Genomic DNA, 23,646 nt, shown 5'->3' on the forward strand with positions numbered 1-23,646 from the left:
TCCAGAAGGCGAACACAGCTCCAAGACTAAAATTCGCTGTAAAAGTAAGTTGATTACTTTTTACTTTTACAATTAAATGAAATGTGCTTAGAGATAAATAGTAAATTTAGGTTATTATTTACTAAGTATGAAGATATTATATGCATTTCGCACAAAGATCAAGGTCTCCCTAAGGGACACGTATTCGAGGAGCCGCAACAAATACGTCACATTTTGAAAAAAAATGAAGATAGTGTACTTTTAACACTTCAGATACGATAGGAAATGCATGTGAATAAAATCTTTTTGATGCACTTGAGAAAATGGACGAATTTACTCTTTGAACATATTACCCAAAGTATATGTTATCACTGTGCGAATTATGCTTTTTGCTTTTGGGGAATGGTCAGTCTGTGGCGTATTTGTGATTTCATTTTATGGGTAGTTTTTTATTGAGTATACAAATCTGTCATAGGCGTGCGCAGACCCTCTAATTAGTGGGGGCAAAAGCATTGATGGAAGTTCAGTCGGGAAAGATAAAGATTTTATCCCACTGTTTTAGTTTCATTGTTGTGTGTGTGTGTGTGTGTGTGTGTGTGTGTGTGTGTGTGTGTGTGTGTGTGTGTGTGTGTGTGTGTGTGTGTGTGTATAGCAACATAGAGGCACGATAACAAATAAATAAATCGTTTCTGTGCCGCGCTCCTTTTCCACCAAACAATTGTGTTCATGCATTTAAGACAAAACTGTTTAGCAGCAAGAGTCTGAAGTACTTAGTAGTTATAATAGCAGTTATATCTTCTCTCTCTGGTAATTTACAATGCATTACAGAAAACAAGAAATTCTTACATCCAGATTGTTACAAACTGAAAACAATATTGATTTAATATGGCACAAAAAATTTCACGGGGCACCATGGCATTCTCTTTTACATTTTTTTTTCATTTCGATCAGTCGGCGCCCAGGGATAACTCCTACCGCCCCCTAGCTACGGCTCGGAACTTGACAGGACTGTAATGAAAGGAGACATTGCGAGCGAAGCGAGCAAGAAAATTTTAAGAAATGTATTTTTATTTGTATAACATTTGATATCGATGGGGACAATTGTCCCTCTGTTTCCCCTGCAGGTATTCTTGGCCGTCTGGAAAAAAATAATGCAAGAAAGACGCTTTCTTTTACCTCAATGTTTGCCCCCAGAAATTGATATCCGTTCAAGATTGGGGAGGAACAATGCCCATTGCCCCTCTGTTGTTTCGCCACTGCACCCTCTAGCCCCGTAGTTGTTTTGAACTTTAATCGGCTTGAAAATACTTAATTTTCTTTAAGAGCATAATATCGTTCAATAACGGCGATAACTTTCCTCTCCACTAAATTTCTAGGTGAAGGTACAATAATGTAGGAGGGGCATGAATGTCTGGAAGGGGGGGGGAGCAAGGATGGCCACACCTCCCCCTTTGAAATTGAATGTCAAGCTAAAAGTATATATTTCACACGTATAATTGATTTCAGTCATAGTAATTTACATTATTGCGATAATTTCAAATTCAAGTGGTGTTTTTGAGAGGGGGTAACACTATTATGGGGGTAATATGCTTCATGGAAAAATACGTTGCTTGTCTCTCCGTGGAAAAATCTGAGGGCGCCCATTATTAGGGGGGCAATTGTCCCCCCTTGCCCCCCCTGTGCGAACGCCTATGAAATCTGTATACGTGTATATGATATCAGTCAGCAAACTAAACTATTATCGTTATTAAATATTATGATAACAACATTCACACGTAATCTAAAACACTTAGTAGGCTATATTTACATTCTAAAAAAAAAACCTCTTGTTCAGAGCTATCGAACTATTAACACCGAAAAATTGACCGAATTTGTATATCCATGTTCACACTTAAAGTCCATCTAATCTACCTACAAGTTCTTTGTGAACACTTCAATACATATAAAAGATCAGCACTCTGCCATGGAAACTTAAGTGGAAAACAGCCTGCTGTTGGCTCGGTGAGGTTGGTTAGTTGAAGAATGGTGTCCTTTAATGAGCAATTCTACATACTTTTCGGCTGGGAAATCTTTGATGGCTGAACCATTAATGCACACGAATGATTCTTCAATTGTGTTTGTTACATAGTAAAGAAATGGCTGTACTGTATGCTTTCAATTCAATTTACTTTGAAGGGGGGATAGAAACATACCTAGCAGGGATAAAAGTAGTTTTCTTTGCCGGGGGATAAAATTTTCTGTGGAGGGGAAATCCCCGCCTCCCCGTTTATTCGCACAGTGTATATTATAAATGTTTCAGTAAAATCTTCTTTTATGCTAAGGAACTACACATTCATTAAACATCAGTGTCAACGGCAAAGATAATGGTAGGCAAATTGTCCACCGCTATTTTAATTACTTTTTTATTCTACATTCTGTGTTGTTTTAAGGGATGTAACTACAGAGTGTCCGAAAAGTCACGCAACCCGGTGTAACACTTTGCTTATTTGTTATTAAAACATGCATGTTCTTACATATGTTTGTCTCTCTAAATTTTCCCAATATACAGGGCATTCTCTTGGCAGAAAGCGTTTCTTCTAATTCCGTTTCGCTATTCCGTTATACGGTCGTAAACACCGGGTTGCGTGACTTTTCGGACACTCTGTATGTTGGTTCGAAGCAGGCATTGTTCTCTGTTTATTGACGTCATTATTTCAATTCATTGTCATCACAATATGTAATACAGACCGAATTAAAATGCTGGTGGACAATTCGCCTACTGTTTCTTTCGCCGTTGGGTGTACAAGGGGAGTGCCAGTCCCCATCATTCAATACACGCCTTCTAAACAAGTTGTAATAACTGCTAAATGTGTTTGTATAAATTCTTTGCGAGAGAAGAATGCTAAAAGATTCAACACGCTTACGGCTCTTCAGATAGAATATCCAGATGGCCCATGTAGGTACCAGCATTAGAAGTAGAGAGGTTGATCGACTATATTTGGACATATTTCTTCTAGATTTATCGGCCAGTCCTGCTGCTACAAGAAGCAGTACTACACATGTCTGGAAAGAGAATAGGAAATTGTATTTTAAGTCCGAATTGACAACACACTTTTAAAATTAGCGTGAATACTGAAGGTAAAAATCACAAGGATATTCAGCAAGCCGATTAGAAGATATAATTTGGATGTTCATGATTTTATGAAGAATAACAACCCTATAATTGTAACAATTTTATGTACTTAATTTTCTGTATAAGTACCAAGCAGTGTTGAATTATCATTCATCTACTTTAAATTGACTAAAAGAAATCACGATTTATCATTTTATGCAAATCTTGTGAGGGTCTTTACTCTTCAACATACTTCTCACGATTCCGGAGCACAAATGGTTTATCCAGACCCCACCTTATATGACTTCACCTTGTTTTTTTATATCACAATGTAATGATTGTGATAATTTCAAGAAATTTTAATTTCAATTTCAAGAAATTACCAACTTGCCAGTGTGCATAAAAATTCATAGAATTCGGTATCAGGACACTTAGTATTTTTTCAATCAATTTGATAAAACATATAAACCGCATCCAAACTTGATCCAATCTAAAGATATTTTCAAAAGATATTTACGAGTTCGTGGTACTTACAACGACAACAACCAGTGCCGGACCCATGAATAACCAATCAAATCCATTCTCTGAACTTAACCAGCAACTGAAATGAAAAACTTTATTAAAACTCTACATAGAAACTAATTATGTATTTAAACATAAACCTTTTTTTTTTAATTATACAATGCCTTTTAATATGAGTTACCAAATAAATGTTTTCTGGTTTCGTTCGCACGTGACCATACTGTATTTCGATATAGTGTTCGTCAGCTGTAGGCCATTACAAATGTAGTCATTGAGCAAATATGTGCATATCGTCAAATTTTATTATTGTAATTCGTGGTCTGTAAAAACCACATATCTCCAAATACGTGATTATTTCGACCTGCAAAAGAGCCTGTAGAGAAAACACAAGATCACACAATTTGACACCGCTGGGGTTACGTGAAAGGTAATATGTACAGTAGGATCCATGAGCGTTACTGTGCAAATTGTCTGTCACCATGTTCGTGCACTTTATTTGACACAATAAGAGTTTCAAGAATTAATAGAAAACTCAAAACAAGCTGTTGACAACTTCTGTACCAGCATACATAAAAATTGATCGCTTAAGAACACTGGATGTAAGAGAAAAATTAATGAAAATAGTCATGGACAATTTACACGGTGATACTCATGGATCCCACTGTACAGTACTGCACGTGGGATGCACCATAAAAATTCAAGTACTTAGGAATTTCAATTTGTATGATTTTAAATGCCAGGTAAATGTTCACCTATCATTAAACACAGGATAAGTATGGCAAATAGAAGTTATTTTGTACTTGGAAAACATATGAAGTCTCAGTACATCAGGAGGAAAACAAAAGTTAAACTATAAAAAACGTTAATAAGACCTATTTTAATGTATGGATGTGAATCATAGATAATAACCAAGAAGTCTAAGTCAATGATCGGAAGCTTTGAAAGGCAGATTCTGAGGAGGATCTATGGGCCGATATATGAAAATGGATTATGGAGAAGAAGATATAATATGGAACTATATCAGCTTTATCAGGATATAGGGTGTGCAAAAGGATCATATTTACGAATATGGATGAGAAGAAAAGTAGGAATACCACCTTTAAGGTGGGTTGATTCGATGAAAGAGGACCTGAGTGTGCTGGGAATTAGGAGCTGGAGATGGAAGGCTGTGAATAGAGATGGATGGCTGAAGATTCTGAAGGAGGCCAGGGTTTGTGATGGACTGTAGGGCCAGGAAAGAATAATAATAATTCATTTGACTTGTTTCCCTTAATAAGTAATGTATACTTACTTCGTCATTGAGCCGCACATGCAAGTTTTGAGCCAACAATTTATTGACTCGACTGTATACTTGCAGAACATACGTGTACGTATTTACCCTATGTGTGAAGCGTGTGTGTGTACTGCAAATAGTGAACACACACACACTACTTGGATACATCATTATCATGATATTATCACGTTTTCTTACAAGTTCCTTTTTCTGTAGAGCATGATATTGTTTTATTTTTTGTAAAAAGTTTTATTCTTGCTCTGATACTGCAAATACGGCATTCGTTATTTGCAACGCGGAGTCATGATATTTGGAAATAATAAAGTGAAGTTCCTTTAAACCACAGTACTCGTCAGGTTATCCGTCACGTTACCTCTAATGTACTGCATAGGACGTTCTGGAACTAAACAATCTGGATTCACAGATACTAGACTTATTTCTATTTCAGCGGGAAGAATACAAAATTTATCAAGATTTTGATGATACGCAAGGTGAAAATGAATACATTCACTGTACTGTTGTTTCATATTTCCTTCCATTGCTAACCTTGATCGGTATATTTATAATTTTTCAATATTTTGTGACGTGTTTATTATGGGAAACCAATGTGTGATTATAAGTTTTAAATCAACCGAGAGTTGAAAAGCAATGCTTCGAATCAATTGAGTTTTTTTTTTTTTTTCAAATTAAGGGGTCTTATTATATGAAACACAGGAGAAAATATATCTGTCTAACATATCAGTTTTGCTTCTTCACTTCACCTATGTAAGTATAGAGACCTTTGCTAAGGCAGAGGTTGAAATGTAATATTTCCGGTCTAGCAGATCTCAACCAGAGTATCCTAGAATATCCCCATCTTATGAACCTCATTTTGCATGAAGATGTTTTCTCGGGATATCTACCAGGTAATTTCCGAGCTTTCGAGAGCTAATGTGAATCTAATTTTAAGTGGCAGAAGTGAAGAGTGAAGCAGCTCTCGAAAGCTCGGAATCCTATCCGGAAATCAGCTGGTTGATATCACGAGAAAGCTTCTTCATCATTCGCCGTCAGGAAAATTTCAAGAATTATCTCATTTTGCACATTTCTAACTATTGAGGATATACTTATTCCACATTTAATCATATTTTACTATTTGCCCTAAAAAATTCATATTTTTAATTATTAATATAAATTACGGTAGTCTTCCAAATACTTACTACTCCCTGGTTCCATACCCGTCTCCTTGGGTCACACCTAATACTATTGCGACGAAGATCAGAGGCAGTCCATAAGCAAGGACTGCTTGTAATATGGAGGACTTTGTCTCCAAAGCCTAGAAAGATATGTATAAATAAATTTCTAGTACCTATATGTAGAAAGCATAGATGAGTTGAACAGAAAAACAGCGGTATCTGCTAACTCGAGTAAATATCGTGTGGGCCTTCCAGTTTATGCTTAAATCCATATAAAGTAGAACCCGAAATTTAAGTTCGCGGATGTTACATTTTCATGCATTGTACATTCAATCTTCATGATCTCAAAAAAGCAACATATTGTAAAATTTTCTGGATTTTAATGTTTTTCATCTTGGTCCACTGAAAAACGTAAAATCGAAGTTCTACTGTATTTATTTTGATCATGAGTTCATGTTATCACGAATGTCTATGTGCACCTTTGGTTTATTTGCTTGTATGGTATCGTCCTATTTGCGAACACTTGATACCTGAACATAAATAACACTATATTTCCTGAAAGGGCTGTGCCCTAATTGCGAACAAATTTTTCTACCTTAGGTTCTACAACTTCCTTTCACATTTCCTGGGTCTTTCCGAAAATTTAAAAGAACTCAGTTCGAGACTTGAAGTCCTGGTGGTTTAGAAGTTACAGTTCAAATTCAAGCATGTCAGTTAGAGCACATATAAAATCCGACATTATATTAAGGTCGTCCCCGAAGTAACAAAAGTGTGGCCTTTTTATATTGACTACATACAGTACAGTTCTTAAATGAAAAGATCTTCGTCAATTAATAATGCAATAACTAGTTGATTAATTATAAAATTATGAGCTTTGCTTAGTCAAATTTCAAATCATAAGTCACTGTTCTTAAAACTTAGGGAATATCATCACTCTCCTCCCACTTGTTAGTGCTCCTCGCTATCCTCTGGCCCAGTAAAACGAATTTCTTCGTGAGCTTTAGAGCCTTCCAGGTTCATTTCCATCCTACGAATCATGTCTGTTGCCCCCCACAATGTACTTGGATCCAACATGGCGGCCAAGACATTTTTCTTTATATTTGCCAAGTACGTGTTGGCAACACTTGTCTTCGAGTGCGCAGCAAGTATGGCTGCATGACGTCGTTTTGTGTCTACAGTTTTATCTCTTGTCATCTGTGTGACAGGGAATGTGTAATGTATGTAAACATATGTGTGTGTCATTAAACATGTAGTTTATATAAAAATTCACCTACCCAACCACCGAAAGTTTTTGGATACAATTCGGAACAGGGCTCGCTCCCCGACAATGTCATTTAACTTTTTGCCTCAGATTTTAAGCTCTTTATATGAGGTCTGCTACTCTTAGATTGTAGCTTAACTAACTCATTGTAGGTTTTGTGGTTGCATCCCTCCACTGCATTATTAGCTCCGAGTTTTCTGTTCAAACAGTTCAATATCTCCTTTGGCACTAAGGGGTTTCGAACGTCCCGTTCTGTTTCCATTATTTCCATTTTTAAATAACTGCACTTTCATTCGTGTTCAATCGTGTGCACCTTGAAAGTTAGACAGTCAGGCGGAAAGGGTGAAATCACCTTGGAGGGATGAAATAGAAGACCTTGATCCTGGTCTATCAGGTTGGCCATGGGTGTTGCTGGTTAAACTACCCTTGGCTGCTGTCTTTGTTTGCTTTCCAATTTACGTTACGTGGACCCTTGCAGTATAACTAAAGTGAGTTCAAGTATTAATACATATAATGGGAACAGGGAGTGTTCTTTATCACAAGGACATTATACTGAAATATGATTCTCGTAAAAGCCAAATATTGTAATTTCGTGAACTTTTCAATACCTCATTATTCCCACTTACCTTGCTGTTGTATCTGACGGCGCTGAAGCTCTCGAAGCCCATCCAGGCACAGGAGGAGAGCAGGAAGAGATGGAGCAGAGCAGCGACCGCCGTACACGCTGCTGGGTTGTCGTTCTTGTCCAACCCGGAGACCAGGACCACTTCGACGACCAGCAGCGAGAAGCAGAGGTGCCAGACCACGGAGTCCCTCTCCTTCCTCAGGCCTTTGGTGAACGTCAGTAAGAGAAGGCACAGGCCGAAGCAGACGATTGCTATGGACGTGCCTAGTATAATGTACCAAGGAAGCGGAGGCTGCGAAACAGAAGGCTGTGAAACAGAAGGCTGCGTAACAGAATATCAACATTTAGTACAAGGATCAACTGCATTCGTTCAAATGAAGGTGAAGACTGAACATAGGAACTGAACCTACAATTCAAAGTATAATACGAACTTTTCCCATAAATCAGGATTATCTTAATGCTACGCGACAGTACAGTATTGGAAGCGTAGGGGGATCTAGACTTTTTTTTCTTCGAGGGGCATACAATATGCTGTATGTGAGAGATCAAATAAGATCTAATACTGGGCCTCCCCGGTGGCGCAGTGGTAGCGTCTTGTAATCAATGGGTACTGGGTTCGATTCCCGGGAGGCAGATAGTAGTTCGGATCCCACTTTCAACTGTAGGTCCAGTCCCGATTAGCCTTATTGTGCATAAAGTGGACTTAAAATACCAATTCAATCAATCAATCAATCAAAGATCTAATACTGGAAATATAATGTGCATATTTGCTACATATTAAACATAGCTTAGATAATTTACATCATGATTATTACAAGGGTTCGTTTTATATTCTGATAGATTTTTTTTCTGGGAGGGGTACAGAATATGCTATAAGCATGCGAGAGATCTAATACTGGAAATTTAATGTGGAGATCTTTCTAGATATTAAACATACACACACACACACACACACACACACACACACACACAAATCATATCAGGATAATTATAAGTTTTCGTTTTAGGTTCAATTTGTGGTCAGCTTAACTAATCGGCATTGGACCTTCAAAGTGGTACCAAACAATGGTACGGTGTACCTTAACCAGAGAAACAAACCCAGAACTCTTTGATTATACGGTGATACAATTAGAAAACTTTTGTGAAACAGAAGTAGTCTACGTTATTTGTACTAGCAATGATTACAGAAAGAAAGAGCGACAAACTTGAGAATTCGTATACTTAGGCGACACTGTCACAAGCATGAGACAGTTAACGTTAATGCCGAGTAACCAACAACGCACGGAATGGAATTTCAGTGTCCCGTTTTGTTTTATTATTCTTTTACTGTCTGGTAAAGGATTGCTCGAACATTTTTGTTCATTATGATATAATCCTCTCAATACCTTTCATAATACTTAATCATCCCTTTTGGGAAGGGGTACATGCCCTGTTGGCCCTCTCGCTAAATCCCCCAATGTAGACAAGGTTTCTTCACGAGGATATGATTACATATAAATATTTCGTAATGAAATAACATAACCTCAATCGGATATGGACATGGTTTTTCTTATTGCTTTTCACTGTAGTAATGCTCCCTAGAAAAGTATAAATAATGCTCTTATTTTTTGTTCTTTCAAGTCGGTTGAATTCTATAATTCTGCCCATTGTAACCAAATATAAATCAACAAAAAAATTGGCATAAACGAAAGTGAAACTGTATATGTGTGTAATTGGTACATAGATGAATGCCATTATAAGGAAGTTGCACACCCGAGAAGCAGACAGCTCCCACGAGCTGTTATCTCCCTGGAAGCAGTAGCTGTTTCTGCCTATTCGCACGTACACACCTAAATTAATCTGTAAATGCAAATAATAGTTATTAAGTTATTCATTGAACAATAGATTCTTCAAAACATATGCCACTTCACATGCCATATGCTTCGCTTGAGCAGGTCTGCCTCGGTCTTTCGAGTACACTGGCAACAGTGCGCTCGCGAACACATTTCGATTTGCGTCGGTGATCTGACGCTGTCGGCAGCAAGAGCGTAGAGAAAACCGGTTTCCTCTTCTGGCTTGTGTTATAGGGACTTCATTCGCACAAAACCACGAGTGTTACTATCAACACTCATGCGCTGGAATGTAGTGTTGCAACCCCGCTCCATTTGAGATCGTGTTACACCACGGCAAATTAAGAGATTTTTTTACAAAGAAGAATTTCAATGGTATTATCACCATTTGAGCTTGTTTCGAGCGGGGCAAGAAATATGGGAAAGAGAGAGAGGGGGTGCGGGGGGGGGGGGAGGACAACTGAAAGCGAAAACTGGGTCTTGCATTTGTAGAGAATAAACTAAGGGAGGGAAGTTAGCTACAAAGCGTGCAACTCCTGCACGGATACGGGGGAAGGGAAAGACAAATTATAAAGTACGAAACAGGCCAGTGTGACTGAGTGAGTACTGTTTTATGTCAGGTAGTCAGTTCGGCTTCTTTGTTTGGTGTATGCAAATATTGTTATGCTCCTTATTCACTATTATCAGCGCTGAAGTGCACATCCATGCAGCCAGACCACCAGCCACCACTGCGCTGGAAACACGATGCATGTTATTAATTTTTAAAACACAGGGAACCAAAGGAATGCGTTCAAACTGGAGTCATGTAACCCAGCCGTCGATTCGAAAATTTGCATTGTGCTTAGAATGTGAAAGTAATACTTACGGGAGGATGAAGAAAGTTAACCAGAAAAGTAAAATTGGCGAGATGGAAAGTAATACTTACGGGAGGATGAAGAAAGTTAACCAGAAAAGCAAAATTGGTGAGATGGAAAGAAATACATACTGGAGGATCAAGGAAGTTAACCAGAAAAGTAAAATTGGTGAGATGGAAAGTAATACTTAAGGGAGGATCAAGGAAGTTAACCAGAAAAGCAAACTTGGTGAGATGGAAAGTAATACTTAAGGGAGGATCAAGGAAGTTAACCAGAAAAGCAAAATTGGTGAGATGGAAAGTAATACTTACGGGAGGATCAAGGAAGTTAACCAGAAAAGCAAACTTGGTGAGATGGAAAGTAATACTTAAGGGAGGATCAAGGAAGTTAACCAGAAAAGCAAAATTGGTGAGATGGAAAGTAATACTTAAGGGAGGATCAAGGAAGTTAACCAGAAAAGCAAAATTGGTGAGATGGAAAGTAATACTTACGGGAGGATCAAGGAAGTTAACCAGAAAAGCAAAATTGGTGAGATGGAAAGAAATACTTACGGGAGGATCAAGGAAGTTAACCAGAAAAGCAAAATTGGTGATATGGAAAGTAATACATACTGGAGGATCAAGGAAGTTAACCAGAAAAGCAAAATTAGTGAGATGGAAAGTAATACTTAAGGGAGGATCAAGGAAGTTAACCAGAAAAGCAAAATTGGTGAGATGGAAAGTAATACATACTGGAGGATCAAGGAAGTTAACCAGAAAAGCAAAATTGGTGAGATGGAAAGTAATACTTACGGGAGGATCAAGAAAGTTAACCAGAAAAGCAAAATTGGTGAGATGGAAAGTAATACTTACGGGAGGATCAAGGAAGTTAACCAGAAAAGCAAAATTGGTGAGATGGTTGCATTCGCAAACCACTCCGGTGTCGTCGTAGCTCTTGAGTTCGCATCCCGCCTCGCTCCAGGAGTTGATGTTGGGCTCCCAGTAGTGACAGGAGGGCGCTGACAGCCGGCCGCTGGAGGATCCAAGGAGAGGCTTCATCTTCAGCTGCACCTTGGCCGAGAGATCCGTCACTTTGTGTCCGGCCACGCTGGCTCCAATGACGTAAGAGTTGAGGAACTGCTCGTTCGAGGACCCAGCCTCGTTGGCGGTTTGCGGACGGGATGTGCTTTTGCTAAAGGAGGGAAAAGAAAGAAAGTATAAGAGAATGCGGGAATACGATGAGATTTAGCGTAATACATTGTTTTATTTATTTACTGCTAAGAGTCTCCACAGTTCAGTTCTGTCGGCAACCATGGCGGAGCCTGGACACAAAGGATACCGGGCTCGAATCCTAGGTAAGACGTGGGCGTCTTTGTTCTGGTGGACAAGTAGAGAATTGAGCGGACAGTCAAGAAGGTGTACAAGGAATGGTGTACCACGAAATAAACCTCAAATCTGCGTCGTAACTGTGGCCGAAAAACGTTTATGACCGACAGGGATCGTCACCATGTTGCACGTTTTGTAGCTACAGATCGGTGTCAAAGTCGCCAGGAGTTACTCCAAAACATATTTCCGCACCCTACTAGCATCCCTACCGCAGCGGATTCATGCAGTGATCCAAGCCCGGGGTGGTGTCACCGACTATTAAGGACGTTCTGGTTGGAGTGATTAATTTTTTTGTCCTGGATGTGCAACTGTTCTGACGTTTTTATATTTATGGTACCTTCCCTAGTTCTGTAAACGAATCTGGACGATTGGCAAATGGTCTACCCGCCGTTGGTCGTGCAGGTATGGCGTACCTGAGTCTGAGGAGCTGTGGCAACACAGAGAACCACTGACAGAAGACATGCACTCATCATGACAAATCGAGTAACGAGCATTATATCCAATGTGTCGTTAGGTGAGATACTGAAAATCGTGGGACGTCACGTTTATGTGCAATTAGAAAATATAAATGTTTTAATATATAGGAAAGAGAGAGAGAGAGAGAGAGAGAGAGAGAGAGACTGATAGAGATATACAAATAGACAGAAATAGAAATATAAAGATTGCTAACTCCTTAAGGTGCTAATTCTTTATACCACGGCTCATATTTACAGGTTTTTTTTTTTTTTTTTGGAAAGTGAACCAGTGGAGACAGTTAAGAAATTGTATTATATCTTTCTTTTATTTACATTAAGATTATAGTTGAGAACACGTGAGAATATATTCATATAAAGATAATTGGACTTTCACAACGAATTTAGATATTTACATAGTTACTTCCATCTTAGTTCAAAGTTCTTATTACTTCATCGAGTCAACGTTAACAACTTTTGTCTTGATCGATATCCCTCTTCTTCCGCGATAAACTTTATTTTCTTTATCCACGGTAGGGGACTTCCTTCTGGACCTCCTTCTGCACCTGGTCTTCTTCGGGAGCTTGGTCTAGACATCCTTCTGGATCGCGATCTGGTCTTCCTTCTGGATTTTGGCTCTTGTGTATTTCCTCGATCGCGGGTCTTTTGTTCCACTGATTCTCGTAGATATGTTTCAATCTTTCGCCGAATTCGATTTCCGTGAGTCTATAATCACTAGAGCCCGGAAGTTCAGGCATTTATTTTCGTTAAAATAGGCAGGCAAAAAGGCATTTATAATGTGGAAAATAGGCACAAAAAATGAAAAAAAAAGGCAAAATAAACCGAAAAAATGGCACATTTGGAAGTCGCTTACTTTTATCTATAATTTCTGGCAACATGTTAAAATCTACATTGGGAAGAGCATTTCAATTTTCTCCGTCTTGATTGCACATAACTACAAGCTGTTTTTTAAAGTTCTCAACATTCATTGATAGTAGTCTGTCAGAGAGAATGTTTTTCATAATAGAAAATGATCTTTCTACTTCGACAGAAGTTATTTGAGCATACATAAAACAAGCTAATGTAGCTAGACTCATTTTGGCAACAGCATTTTCACCTTTTAGAATATCACAAATTGTTTAAATTGTTTCAAGTCCTCATTTGCACTCACTACCCATTTGCACTTTTCCACAACAGCTGACCCCTTTTCTCCTAGCACTTCCATCATCTGCTGCATAGATTCCTCGTAGATTTTCATGGATGCTATAATTGTAATTGTCTTTGGCAATGCACCATAATGTGTAAAAATAAACTTGAATAGCACAGGAGTTTTTTCACTTCATGAATTGAAGCCGCTTCATTTTCTGGAAGAGCATCTATCACCTCACTCATTTTTTCAAGGTTGTTAGCATAATATATAGCTGCTGATATCCAGGCTCCCCATCTGGTCAAGACTGGTTGCGGAGGTAAACTAAGCTCAGATGCAACTTCCTTAAATTTTCGGGTTCGAGAGGTATATTTCAGAAATATCTTCTTTGTGTTCGAAATCAACCTGTCCACTTCAGCAGTCAATCATGCACAAGGAAATGTTAACCGAAAGGCAATATCCTAACTGAGCATGAAATACATTTTTCTCACACTTTTCTCCTTCAGCAATGTTGAAACATGCATGAGTTCAATATTACTTAAATAAGGCGAAAATTATTCACATAATAAACGGAAGAAAAATAAATGCCAACAACGTTTTTTGGGAGAAAAATAATTTATATAGGCTACACATTTTTTTTAAAAAAAATGGTCAAATTTCGTTGAAAAAGGCAAAAAAAGGCATTATAATTAAAAATAGGCAGTGGGGTCCCAAATAGGCAAAATAGGCAAAATGAAAAGGCTTCTAAAACATTCGAAACAACATAAAAAACGTATATCCGGAAAAATTTTATCAATATATGCAGTAGATAAAAAGAGGCATTTTGCCAAACTTCCGGGCTCTAATAATCACTATCTTTTTTACCACTAACGCCAAGTCCGAGAGGATTATTACATTGAGATGGAGGATTAATATCTTCACGACCGGTTTCAGTTCTACGCCGATTTAGGAATTCTTGACCTTTTCCCCTGCTCTCTTTCCTCTGACTTTGGGCATTAACAAAATACTAATATTCCTCTTTTGGGCGTCGATTAGAAAGCTCTGCCACTAATAATTGCGACAAAAGGTAGACTCGGTGCAACGGTTAAAAATGCGCAGCCGAGTCGGTGCCGCGCATCAAAAAAAGTGTTGTGGATCACGACTAGAACGCGCCGCCACTGGTGTGTCAAAATTTCCACAATGGGGATCGTAATAAGCCAACAGACATAGGAATCTGTTCGCAGACCCAAATTTATATCAGTGTTTTCACTTCTTTAGATTTCGTATATGCATGCATATGAGCATGTTGTTAATTTCACATGCATTCTTGTTAATTTGTCCTCCTTATATCTTTTCTTTTTATCTTACATTCTATTCCATCATTGTTTATCTCTCTAATTTACTTTGGCATCTATTTACACTATCATTTATTTACAACACAGCGATCTTCTTTCTTGCACGCCTTGTGCTGCCATCTCTGTTTAACATCCGTAACTATTTACACGTATTAGGCCTATTGGGTACGTAACAAGATAGAGAGAAACATACAGAGAGATAGAAATATATAGAGCTAGAGAGAGAGAGAGAGAGAGAGAGAGAGAGAGAGAGAGAGAGAGAGAGAGAGAGAGAGAGAAAATGATAGAGAGACAAAGAGCAGATAGATGAAAAGAGGAGGATAGGGAAAGGTAGAGAGAGATAGAGAGAGACAGGGAAATAAATAGAGATGAAAATTAAGAAATAGAAAGAGAAATAGAGAGTGATAGAGACAGGGTTGATGATAGGTTTGTAGAGATATGAAGATAGAGATAATGGAAGATGGAGAAAGAAGTGATATTGAGGGAAATATACAAAGACAGATATCAAGAGAGAGATGGAGATAACGAAACTGGGATTGATAGAGAGATAGGGATAGAAATAGAGATGGAGATAGATAGTGATAGAGACAGAGGGATATAGTAGATTGGTACAAAAGGAGATGTTGGTGGAGAGAGATTTAGAGGCGGAGAGAGATTGATGAAGATAGAGAGAGAGAGAGATAGCGAGACATATTTTTGTTCCAATCATGCATTTAGTTACTCATGTGACATTGTTGTGTTTCAGAACGAAAAATGTATAAACCTTTCGGCTACCTGATAGTTAAAGTAGAAACATACTTGAATATTACGTGACTTACCAAGCAGACGCTGTGTCCATCAAGCAATGGAAGTTCTTGTACGAGACGAAGGACACTCCTGCCGAATCGTTGGACATCGAGTCAAAAATATCTTTCGGGAGCTGCATCGAGTTGTCCCCTTTCTGAAAGGCCGGAGGGTTGTCCTGGTAGTAGCTGCGTTTCCTCTTCTCAACGGTCATTTCTACAGAAGGAGCAGTGCAATGAATTGGAGGTTAAGGACATTGAGAACAATCACACTGACCATTTTAACAAACAAAAGCACCGTGTAATATAAACCGGCTTTGTTTTTCCTTTATACTTCTTACACTCTTACCTGAAATTAGATTGCAGTTTTTCGTTTTACATGTGTTCCAGATTACGGTGACGTTTTCTAGAGACACCCAACTGTCAACATCTCTTCCATGTAGTGCACTCTGGAGTGCATTTTTCAGACTAGCGAGGACGTGCAGCCAGTATAATTCTCTGAGGAGCTCGTGTTGCGTCTTCCCTTTGCGATTGTCCCTTCATCCATCTCATCTAATCAGAATTCATTCTCATCTACGCGATTAGCCAAAAGTGGCAGAAAAGCGAAGTAAAATAAACTAAATCAAAGAATCAATGTCTCAGAACATTAGTGGTCACAGAAGAGTGCTTTCTTTCATAATTTTTTCCACCATCTCAATAGGAACTAGCTATATTGTTGTGTTCATTATTAACTGTACCTCATACTTTTTCCGACACGTTTTTAGCGAGAGGGTACACTGCCGTATTGACACAAATGCACCAAAATTGTCATGGAATACAATGAAAAATAGTATTTTGACGTCATTCTAATAAGTTACCATAAAAGAGTTTTAGAACAGTTAAAAACGTACCGAAATTATCGCTGGTGAAGTTTTGGGAGCCCTCTTCTCCAAGATAGCGCGTGAGAAGATCCGCCGTTTTGTCGATGGTGCTCTGCAGGTTGGACAACTTCTCCTTCCTTTTGTCTTCAGGAAGGCCGAGCCAGCTGGTCACCTGGTTCAGAGTGTCGCTGACCAGCTTGGTGGACGCTTCGGTGTAAGTGAGAGCTAGATCGGTAGCGTAAGTTGTGTTGGCGTCTTGCAGTTGGGACTCCTGCGCTTGCAACACTTCGTCTATTCTGTCCACAATGTTGGCCAAGTCGCCAGAGGTGAGTGAGGTATCAGGAGAAACCACACTATTCAGAGCTCCCACTGCGTCCGCCATATTGTCGTAGTCAGTTAAATTAGTATTAATTACGTTGTTTACAGCTTCAGATGTACAGCCACTGCAAAGATATTAGAAATTAGTGAAAGCGGGGGGTTCAAATTGGACTAATGCGAGGAAGGTCAGATGACAGAAACCAAATATGAGTCACGGATGAACAAAGATGATGATGCAGAAATTAATTAAGAAGCAATGAACTCTATCAAGTGAAAAACTGAGGAGAGAAGTAAGAAATATTTGAGACAGGAAGATATAGAACAAACCAAATAAGTATTATGGAAAGAGAGAACTAAGGGGGAAAGTAGTAGAAAAGAGGAGAGAAAGAGATTTATAAGAATAGAGATAAAAAGAGTCAAAAAGAAATTAGGAAGTATGAAGCAGTAGCGGCTTCTGTCTATTCGCACATTCGCACGTAGAACCCAAATAAATCTGTAATGCAAATATTTTTTATTGTAGTTATTCATTGAACATCCGCAGTGGTAGCGTCGTCGCCTTGTAATCAAGGGATCCCGGGTTCGATACCCGGTGGAAGCACATAGTGGTTTCGATCCCACTTTAAACTGTAGGTCCATTAACGATTAGCCATACTGTTCATAAAATGGACTTAAAACATCAACTCAACAACTCATTGAACACCGTCTCCTTCAATACAGAATGTTCCCACGCCAATTCACCCGCCATTTGCTTTGCTTCATCAGAACTCAGCCTAATATACCTTTCGGAACAAGAAGAACCCTCTTCATTAATTTCAAAATCATTACTTTTCTCTTGGAAAATGTTACCTAAAAATGAGATCTAATAATTCTCCGAATGTTGGTGGCAGTGACGTGCCCAGTATTTTCGAAAATGTTACGATACTTTTTTCTAGTCTGCCCTCATTTTGCCACCTTTCTTGCCTTTGACGTTCTTTATTTTGAGTAATACTGGACCAAAGAGAAGTTATGACACCCACTAACCTCCTTCAGCACGCCACTAGTTAGTGTAAATTGATCACACTACCTATAAATCATCTCACTGTAGAACTTAAGCAAATATGGTCCGCTTCTCAAAATTTTGCAAATTGTATCGTAATCGGCGCAAAAATTAGGAGGAAATTCCGATTGGTGCTGTGCAGAAGTTGGTTATCGCATTGGATTTGTAGTAAAATCACATCTGTTGTAGTTCATCTCTACCAATGGCAAATAGGAATTAGTTTACCTGAAGACGGGAGAAGAGATACTCTCTAGAAACGTGGGGTTAGATTGGTTGTTGATTTGAGTTGTTGTTTTAAGTCCACTTTATGCACAGAAAGGCTAATCGGGACTGGACCTACAGTTTAAAGTGGGATCCGAACCACTTGTACCTCCACCGGGCATCGAACCCGGGACCCCTTGATTAAAAGGCAACGACGCTACCACTGCGCCATCGGGGAGGTCCACGTAGGGTTAGAATAAGTGTAGTTAAAAGCCCTAGAGAATTGATGTCAGATCAGCATTGCGTGGTTTGCTTTGCGAGCACATGAAGGCGTAACGGTTGTCACCAGTCGGGACACATTCTCCTCGTCTCTGTAGTCTATCCCGCGTATCTCTGGAGCAAAACTGCGCATGATGGCAGAGAATGGGAGACAGTGAATGTGTGGAGCGAAGCAGTACACTCTGCTGCAAGGGCTGGTAATTTCTGTCGCTTTCCCCTCCACGCAATCCCGTTCCTTCTCACTTCTTAATTGGTCCAGTACTCTCGGGTCACTACTTGCGCAAAGACTTGTTATCGTTCTCTCGCTCCAGAGATTCCCGTGACAGAGTATAGGGATGCCGTAGTCAAGCGACTTATACAACATATACAGGGTGTCATTTTAATGGCCGCCACGGACCACAGAAACGTATAGAGAACATCAAAACAATCAACTTTTCTAAGTAACATTTTTCTCGTTGGTGTGTTCTTTCGACGCTACAATGGTTCAAAAAAGCCCGTTTCGCCGCCTGAATGCTGGCAACCCAAGACAACATTGGATCGCATCCGTGAAGTCATTTCCTGCAGCGAAACAGTGCATGGAAGTGTTGCAAGGAACACACAAATTTTGTGAAAAATGACATACTACCAACAACATTATGAGCTGTAAAACGAAGATACGAACGCGTCTAGTACACCGAACATCCAGGGTAACACGGCCTACCAGACAGGAGACCAGTAGTCATCCCAGGAGAAGGGCCAACAACACGAAAAATTGTAGAAAGACAACGTATTCAAAATGAAGTGGTAATATCAGATTCAGTTTCTTAGCCTACATGTCAACCAATTATAATCATATTCTACAACAAATTTTATTGGACTTACATTTTACATCTGGCTGTTTACGCCCAACTACATGTCAAATATTTACAAATCTCGTTACAAGGTTGATATCTACAGGTTTGTATATCAATTTGTCCCGATACATGTGTTGTTGTATTGTGGTGCTGATAACGGAAGCATCCGAGGTTCACATTATGGCTAAAAGACGTACAAGCACAGTAAAAACATAAGAATCAGCAGCAAATATACTGCCATGTTCAGAGTTGCAAACTATCACGTGTGTATCCGGTGCATACATAATTACTACTACTTATTTTCAACCATTTTTCCCTTGCCACATAATGCCGTGAATATACATAGATTACATTATGTGTTACTTATCTTTGGAATTTTGAGTTCTTTCATTTACTATTTTGTCAACTGTTCAGTGTGTCACAGACAACCAGTATCAGAAGGACGAAGTGGATAGACTAAACTGTAGATGCCAACATTGAAACGAGATTTGCAAATATTTGACATGTATGCTGAGATGAAATTCGATAATTTCACTTCCTTTTGAATACATTCTTTTCTACCCTTTTTCGTATAGTTGTTTCACTTCCTATTGGGTTACATAATGCGTTTTCTCGCTTTCTTTTACGGTACATAATGTGTCTGATTGTAGCTATGTCATTTTCCCAGAATATGTGTGTTCCTGGCAACCTTGGAACGCATCGCTTCACGACAGGAAATGACGTCTCAAACGCAATCAAATGTTGTGTAGGGTTGCCAGCATTCAGGCAGCAAAACGGGCTTTTTTGATCGACTGTACTGAGAAAAGTTGTTTGTTTTGATGTACTCTATACGTTTCTGTTGTCCGTGGGCGCCATTAAAATGACACCCTGTATAATTCCCAAATCAGCAAAAGCTTCAAACACTAAAGCCATCCATAATAAACCAGAGAACCACTGGCTTTGAAGAGCTCTAAGCTAACCACTCCGCCACGAAAATAGGCGATTTCATTTTGAGAATGTTCATCAATACCCTGCATGGACTACCAATAATTTGGCGGAAGACTGAAGGAGGTTCAATACACGGGAGTCAGAAAAGCAAGGTCCAAGACTTGCTATCATCCGGCCAGAACATAGCATAATGTGTGAGCAGAGAGTTGCTAGAGAATTCGTGTCTTCCCAGCTTTCGATACGGAATTTTCGACTAAATCAAACTTATAAATGTAAAAGCCAGTGACGTGCGGTGACGTCGACACTTGGGGTAGCAATGAGTGTCGTGCCCAACGGGCCATAACGCCCCCCCTTTTTAGGGCCCAGTATTCCTAAAAGAAGAACGTCAAATACAGGAAAAATTGCAAAGTTAGGAATGACTACAAAAAATTGTATACATAACTTCCACCCACTTTCGAAAATCAAAAACGATTTGATTTGACTACTGAGCCAGAGATGCCGGGTTTGAATCTCGGCTTGGCAATGGGTGATCTTTGTGTGTCCCTTGCCCTTCATCAATTTTATCATATCGTCTTCGCGATTAGCCAAATATGGAAAGCGAAGTAAAATAAACCAAATCAAACAATCAATCAATGAATGATTTTATTTGATTCGCTTTTTTATACATTTGGTTAATCGGTAAGATGATACGACAAAATTAATGAAGGGACAAACACAAAGAACACCCATGTCCAGGTAGGGTCTCGAACCAGGAACTCCTGGTGTTGTAGCGCGCTGTGGTAACCACTCCCCCCCCGGTTGGTTGATTTGATGGTTGATTTCACGTTTTAAGTCCACTTTATACACAGAAAGGCTAATCGGGACTAGACCTATAGTTTAATGTGGGATCCGAACCACTGTATGCCTCAATCGGGTACAGATCCGGGACCACTTCCACTCCCCCACGGAGGTCGACCGACAACAAACATGTGAGAAAGGCGCTAACCATTCGGATACGTGGGTATCGGTAAAGCAAACTGCATTTCTCCTGAGTAGTAATTTTCAATTGAATTTTTGAAATACCGTCTTTATATATGATTAACGTTTTTTCAAAAATTTTGCATTGCTTGATTTCCATAATTTCCCCATCTCGCGATCTCTTTACTGAAGGGTCCGGGCTCGAGCCCTGGGCTTTGCATGAGTGTTTATTTGCAACCACTCTTCACCCGTTTAATTTAATCAACGTTCATCGTCATGGCAGAAATTAGGTAAAGCGATGGAAGAGAGAAGAAAATACAAATAATTTCCTCCCAGTTCATCTGCAGGGCACTGTGAAATCAGGAGCCTAGAATTCTCTGTTTATGATTGTCCCTCACGACTTTCCAAGCTCTTAGCTACTTATTCCGATTAAATCTATACAGATAGAAAAAGCGATGGGTAACAAAACACACGTTTAAAGAAACCATTTTTCTACTTTCTTCAATGATATTCATTTGGCTTTTTGAGTTCTGGGATACATTTTTCATTTCTAATTTTCTCATTATTCACTGCAGGCAGAGTACAACACATAAGAACAAGAATGCACGCTCGTCACGAATCCCGGCCTGAATTGTTCATTGTGAGGTCCCTTCATCAGTTTCATCATATCATCACTCATCCCCATTTTCGCGATAACCAAATGTGGCAGAAAAGCGAAGTAAAATAAACCAAACCAACAACAAGAATTAGAACGCGCGTTCTCTTGCCCAAATAAGTACATCCGTATTTATGATTGTTTAGCTTATCCATTTTTTTATTGGAGGCCAAGAGATTAGTATACTTAAATAAAACACTACTAAAACGAGAGCAAGAGAGGGCGTGAGCAAATATTTGTTATTTAATCATTATATATTCCATATTTTTTAAAAAAGCATAAAATTTTGTCTGCACATAAGACGTTCGAATTGCATAAATGATAAAAGTACATCCCATATTATATAGGTACATACATATTGTACAACGTGTAAAAAGTAGTGTAAATACAGAGGACAGAAGTACTGCAGAAAAATTTCGCCTTAGTTCATTAGAGGATTTACAAAGGAAGCGAAGGGAATCCAATCCCCTATCTGTCCTATAGGAGATCGAGTGGAGGACCTGAAAGCACGGGCTTTCAACCATTGGAGCGGGGGCGAGGGAGCAAGGGAGGTAGAGGCAGAAATCTTCCCTTTCCCTTCGAAAACCCGTTTCTACCTGGAACTGTGAGGCGGAGAAAGAGCGAGCTAGGCCGCTGAACGCACCGAGGGACGAGAAGCGCGTGAAAAAAAGTTTTGCATATGAACTGTGGCTTCAACAAAACAATAAATATTGTGATTTGAAAATAATTAGAGATTTGAGATTGATTGATCTATCTCTGCTAGACACATCAAAGATAGTACTAGAAATTCACCGCCCACATAGCACCGTGCCATAAAGGCACATTTAGGAGATGTGAGGGTAGGGCCCCACATATTCTCGATCTGAGCCATTTTGGAGTTGACTTGATCAGCACCACGCTCCGGCCATTAGATCACCCACAGCGGGAATCAAACCTGGGTTTCAAACCTGATTTTCATGGCAGTCATACGCCCTACCGACTGGACCATCGCAGCTCTAAAAATTAGGAACTCATGAAAAAAACTTAACAAGACAGTATTTCGAAACTAGCCGAAAAGTACCTCAGATCAGGAAAAGGTGTAATCCACTTTCCATCACTTCCACATAGCCAGGTAGCCTCTCCTTCTGTACCAGCGGGGCACTTATTAGATGTAGATCCAGGGGGTGCACTGTCCCATGTATAATGGTCGTACCCGTCAATTGTCATAGACGGACAAAGAACATCGTTCAAAGATGGAGCAGTAGTTGTCGTGGGTGTGCTGATCTCAGTGGTGTCCGTTGGAGTAGTAGTTGGCGTGGTGCTCTCCGTGGTGGTGTCCGTTGGAGTAGTAGTTGGCGTGGTGCTCTCCGTGGTGGTGTCCGTTGGAGTAGTAGTTGGCGTGGTGCTCTCCGTGGTGGTGTCCGTTGGAGTAGTAGTTGGCGTGGTGCTCTCCGTGGTGGTGTCCGTTGGAGTAGTAGTTGGCGTGGTGCTCTCCGTGGTGGTGTCCGTTGGAGTAGTAGTTGGCGTGGTGCTCTCCGTGGTGGTGTCCGTTGGAGTAGTAGTTGGCGTGGTGCTCTCCGTGGTGGTGTCCGTTGGAGTAGTAGTTGGCGTGGTGCTCTCCGTGGTGGTGTCCGTTGGAGTAGTAGTTGGCGTGGTGCTCTCCGTGGTGGTGTCCGTTGGAGTAGTAGTTGGCGTGGTGCTCTCCGTGGTGGTGTCCGTTGGAGTAGTAGTTGGCGTGGTGCTCTCCGTGGTGGTGTCCGTTGGAGTAGTAGTTGGCGTGGTGCTCTCCGTGGTGGTGTCCGTTGGAGTAGTAGTTGGCGTGGTGCTCTCCGTGGTGGTGTCCGTTGGAGTAGTAGTTGGCGTGGTGCTCTCCGTGGTGGTGTCCGTTGGAGTAGTAGTTGGCGTGGTGCTCTCCG

The 23,646-nt window shown here is 39.8% G+C and overlaps 1 protein-coding gene across 1 annotated transcript; it reads right to left on the reverse strand.

Moving 5' to 3' along the window:
• Positions 1-6,060: 6,060 nt before the first annotated feature.
• Positions 6,061-16,927, reverse strand: LOC145979669 (adhesion G protein-coupled receptor L3-like). The gene is made up of 6 exons (XM_083112634.1): positions 16,576-16,927; positions 15,722-15,902; positions 11,458-11,776; positions 9,643-9,762; positions 7,925-8,245; positions 6,061-6,177 (listed from the first exon to the last, which is right to left on the reverse strand). Exons 1-6 carry the CDS (start codon positions 16,925-16,927, stop codon positions 6,061-6,063), a joined length of 1,410 nt encoding a protein of 469 aa, XP_082968760.1.
• Positions 16,928-23,646: the final 6,719 nt, after the last annotated feature.

Source organism: Lepisma saccharinum, chromosome 26 (genome assembly GCF_977018435.1).
Source record: "Lepisma saccharinum chromosome 26, izLepSacc3.1, whole genome shotgun sequence".
Taxonomy (NCBI): domain Eukaryota; kingdom Metazoa; phylum Arthropoda; class Insecta; order Zygentoma; family Lepismatidae; genus Lepisma; species Lepisma saccharinum.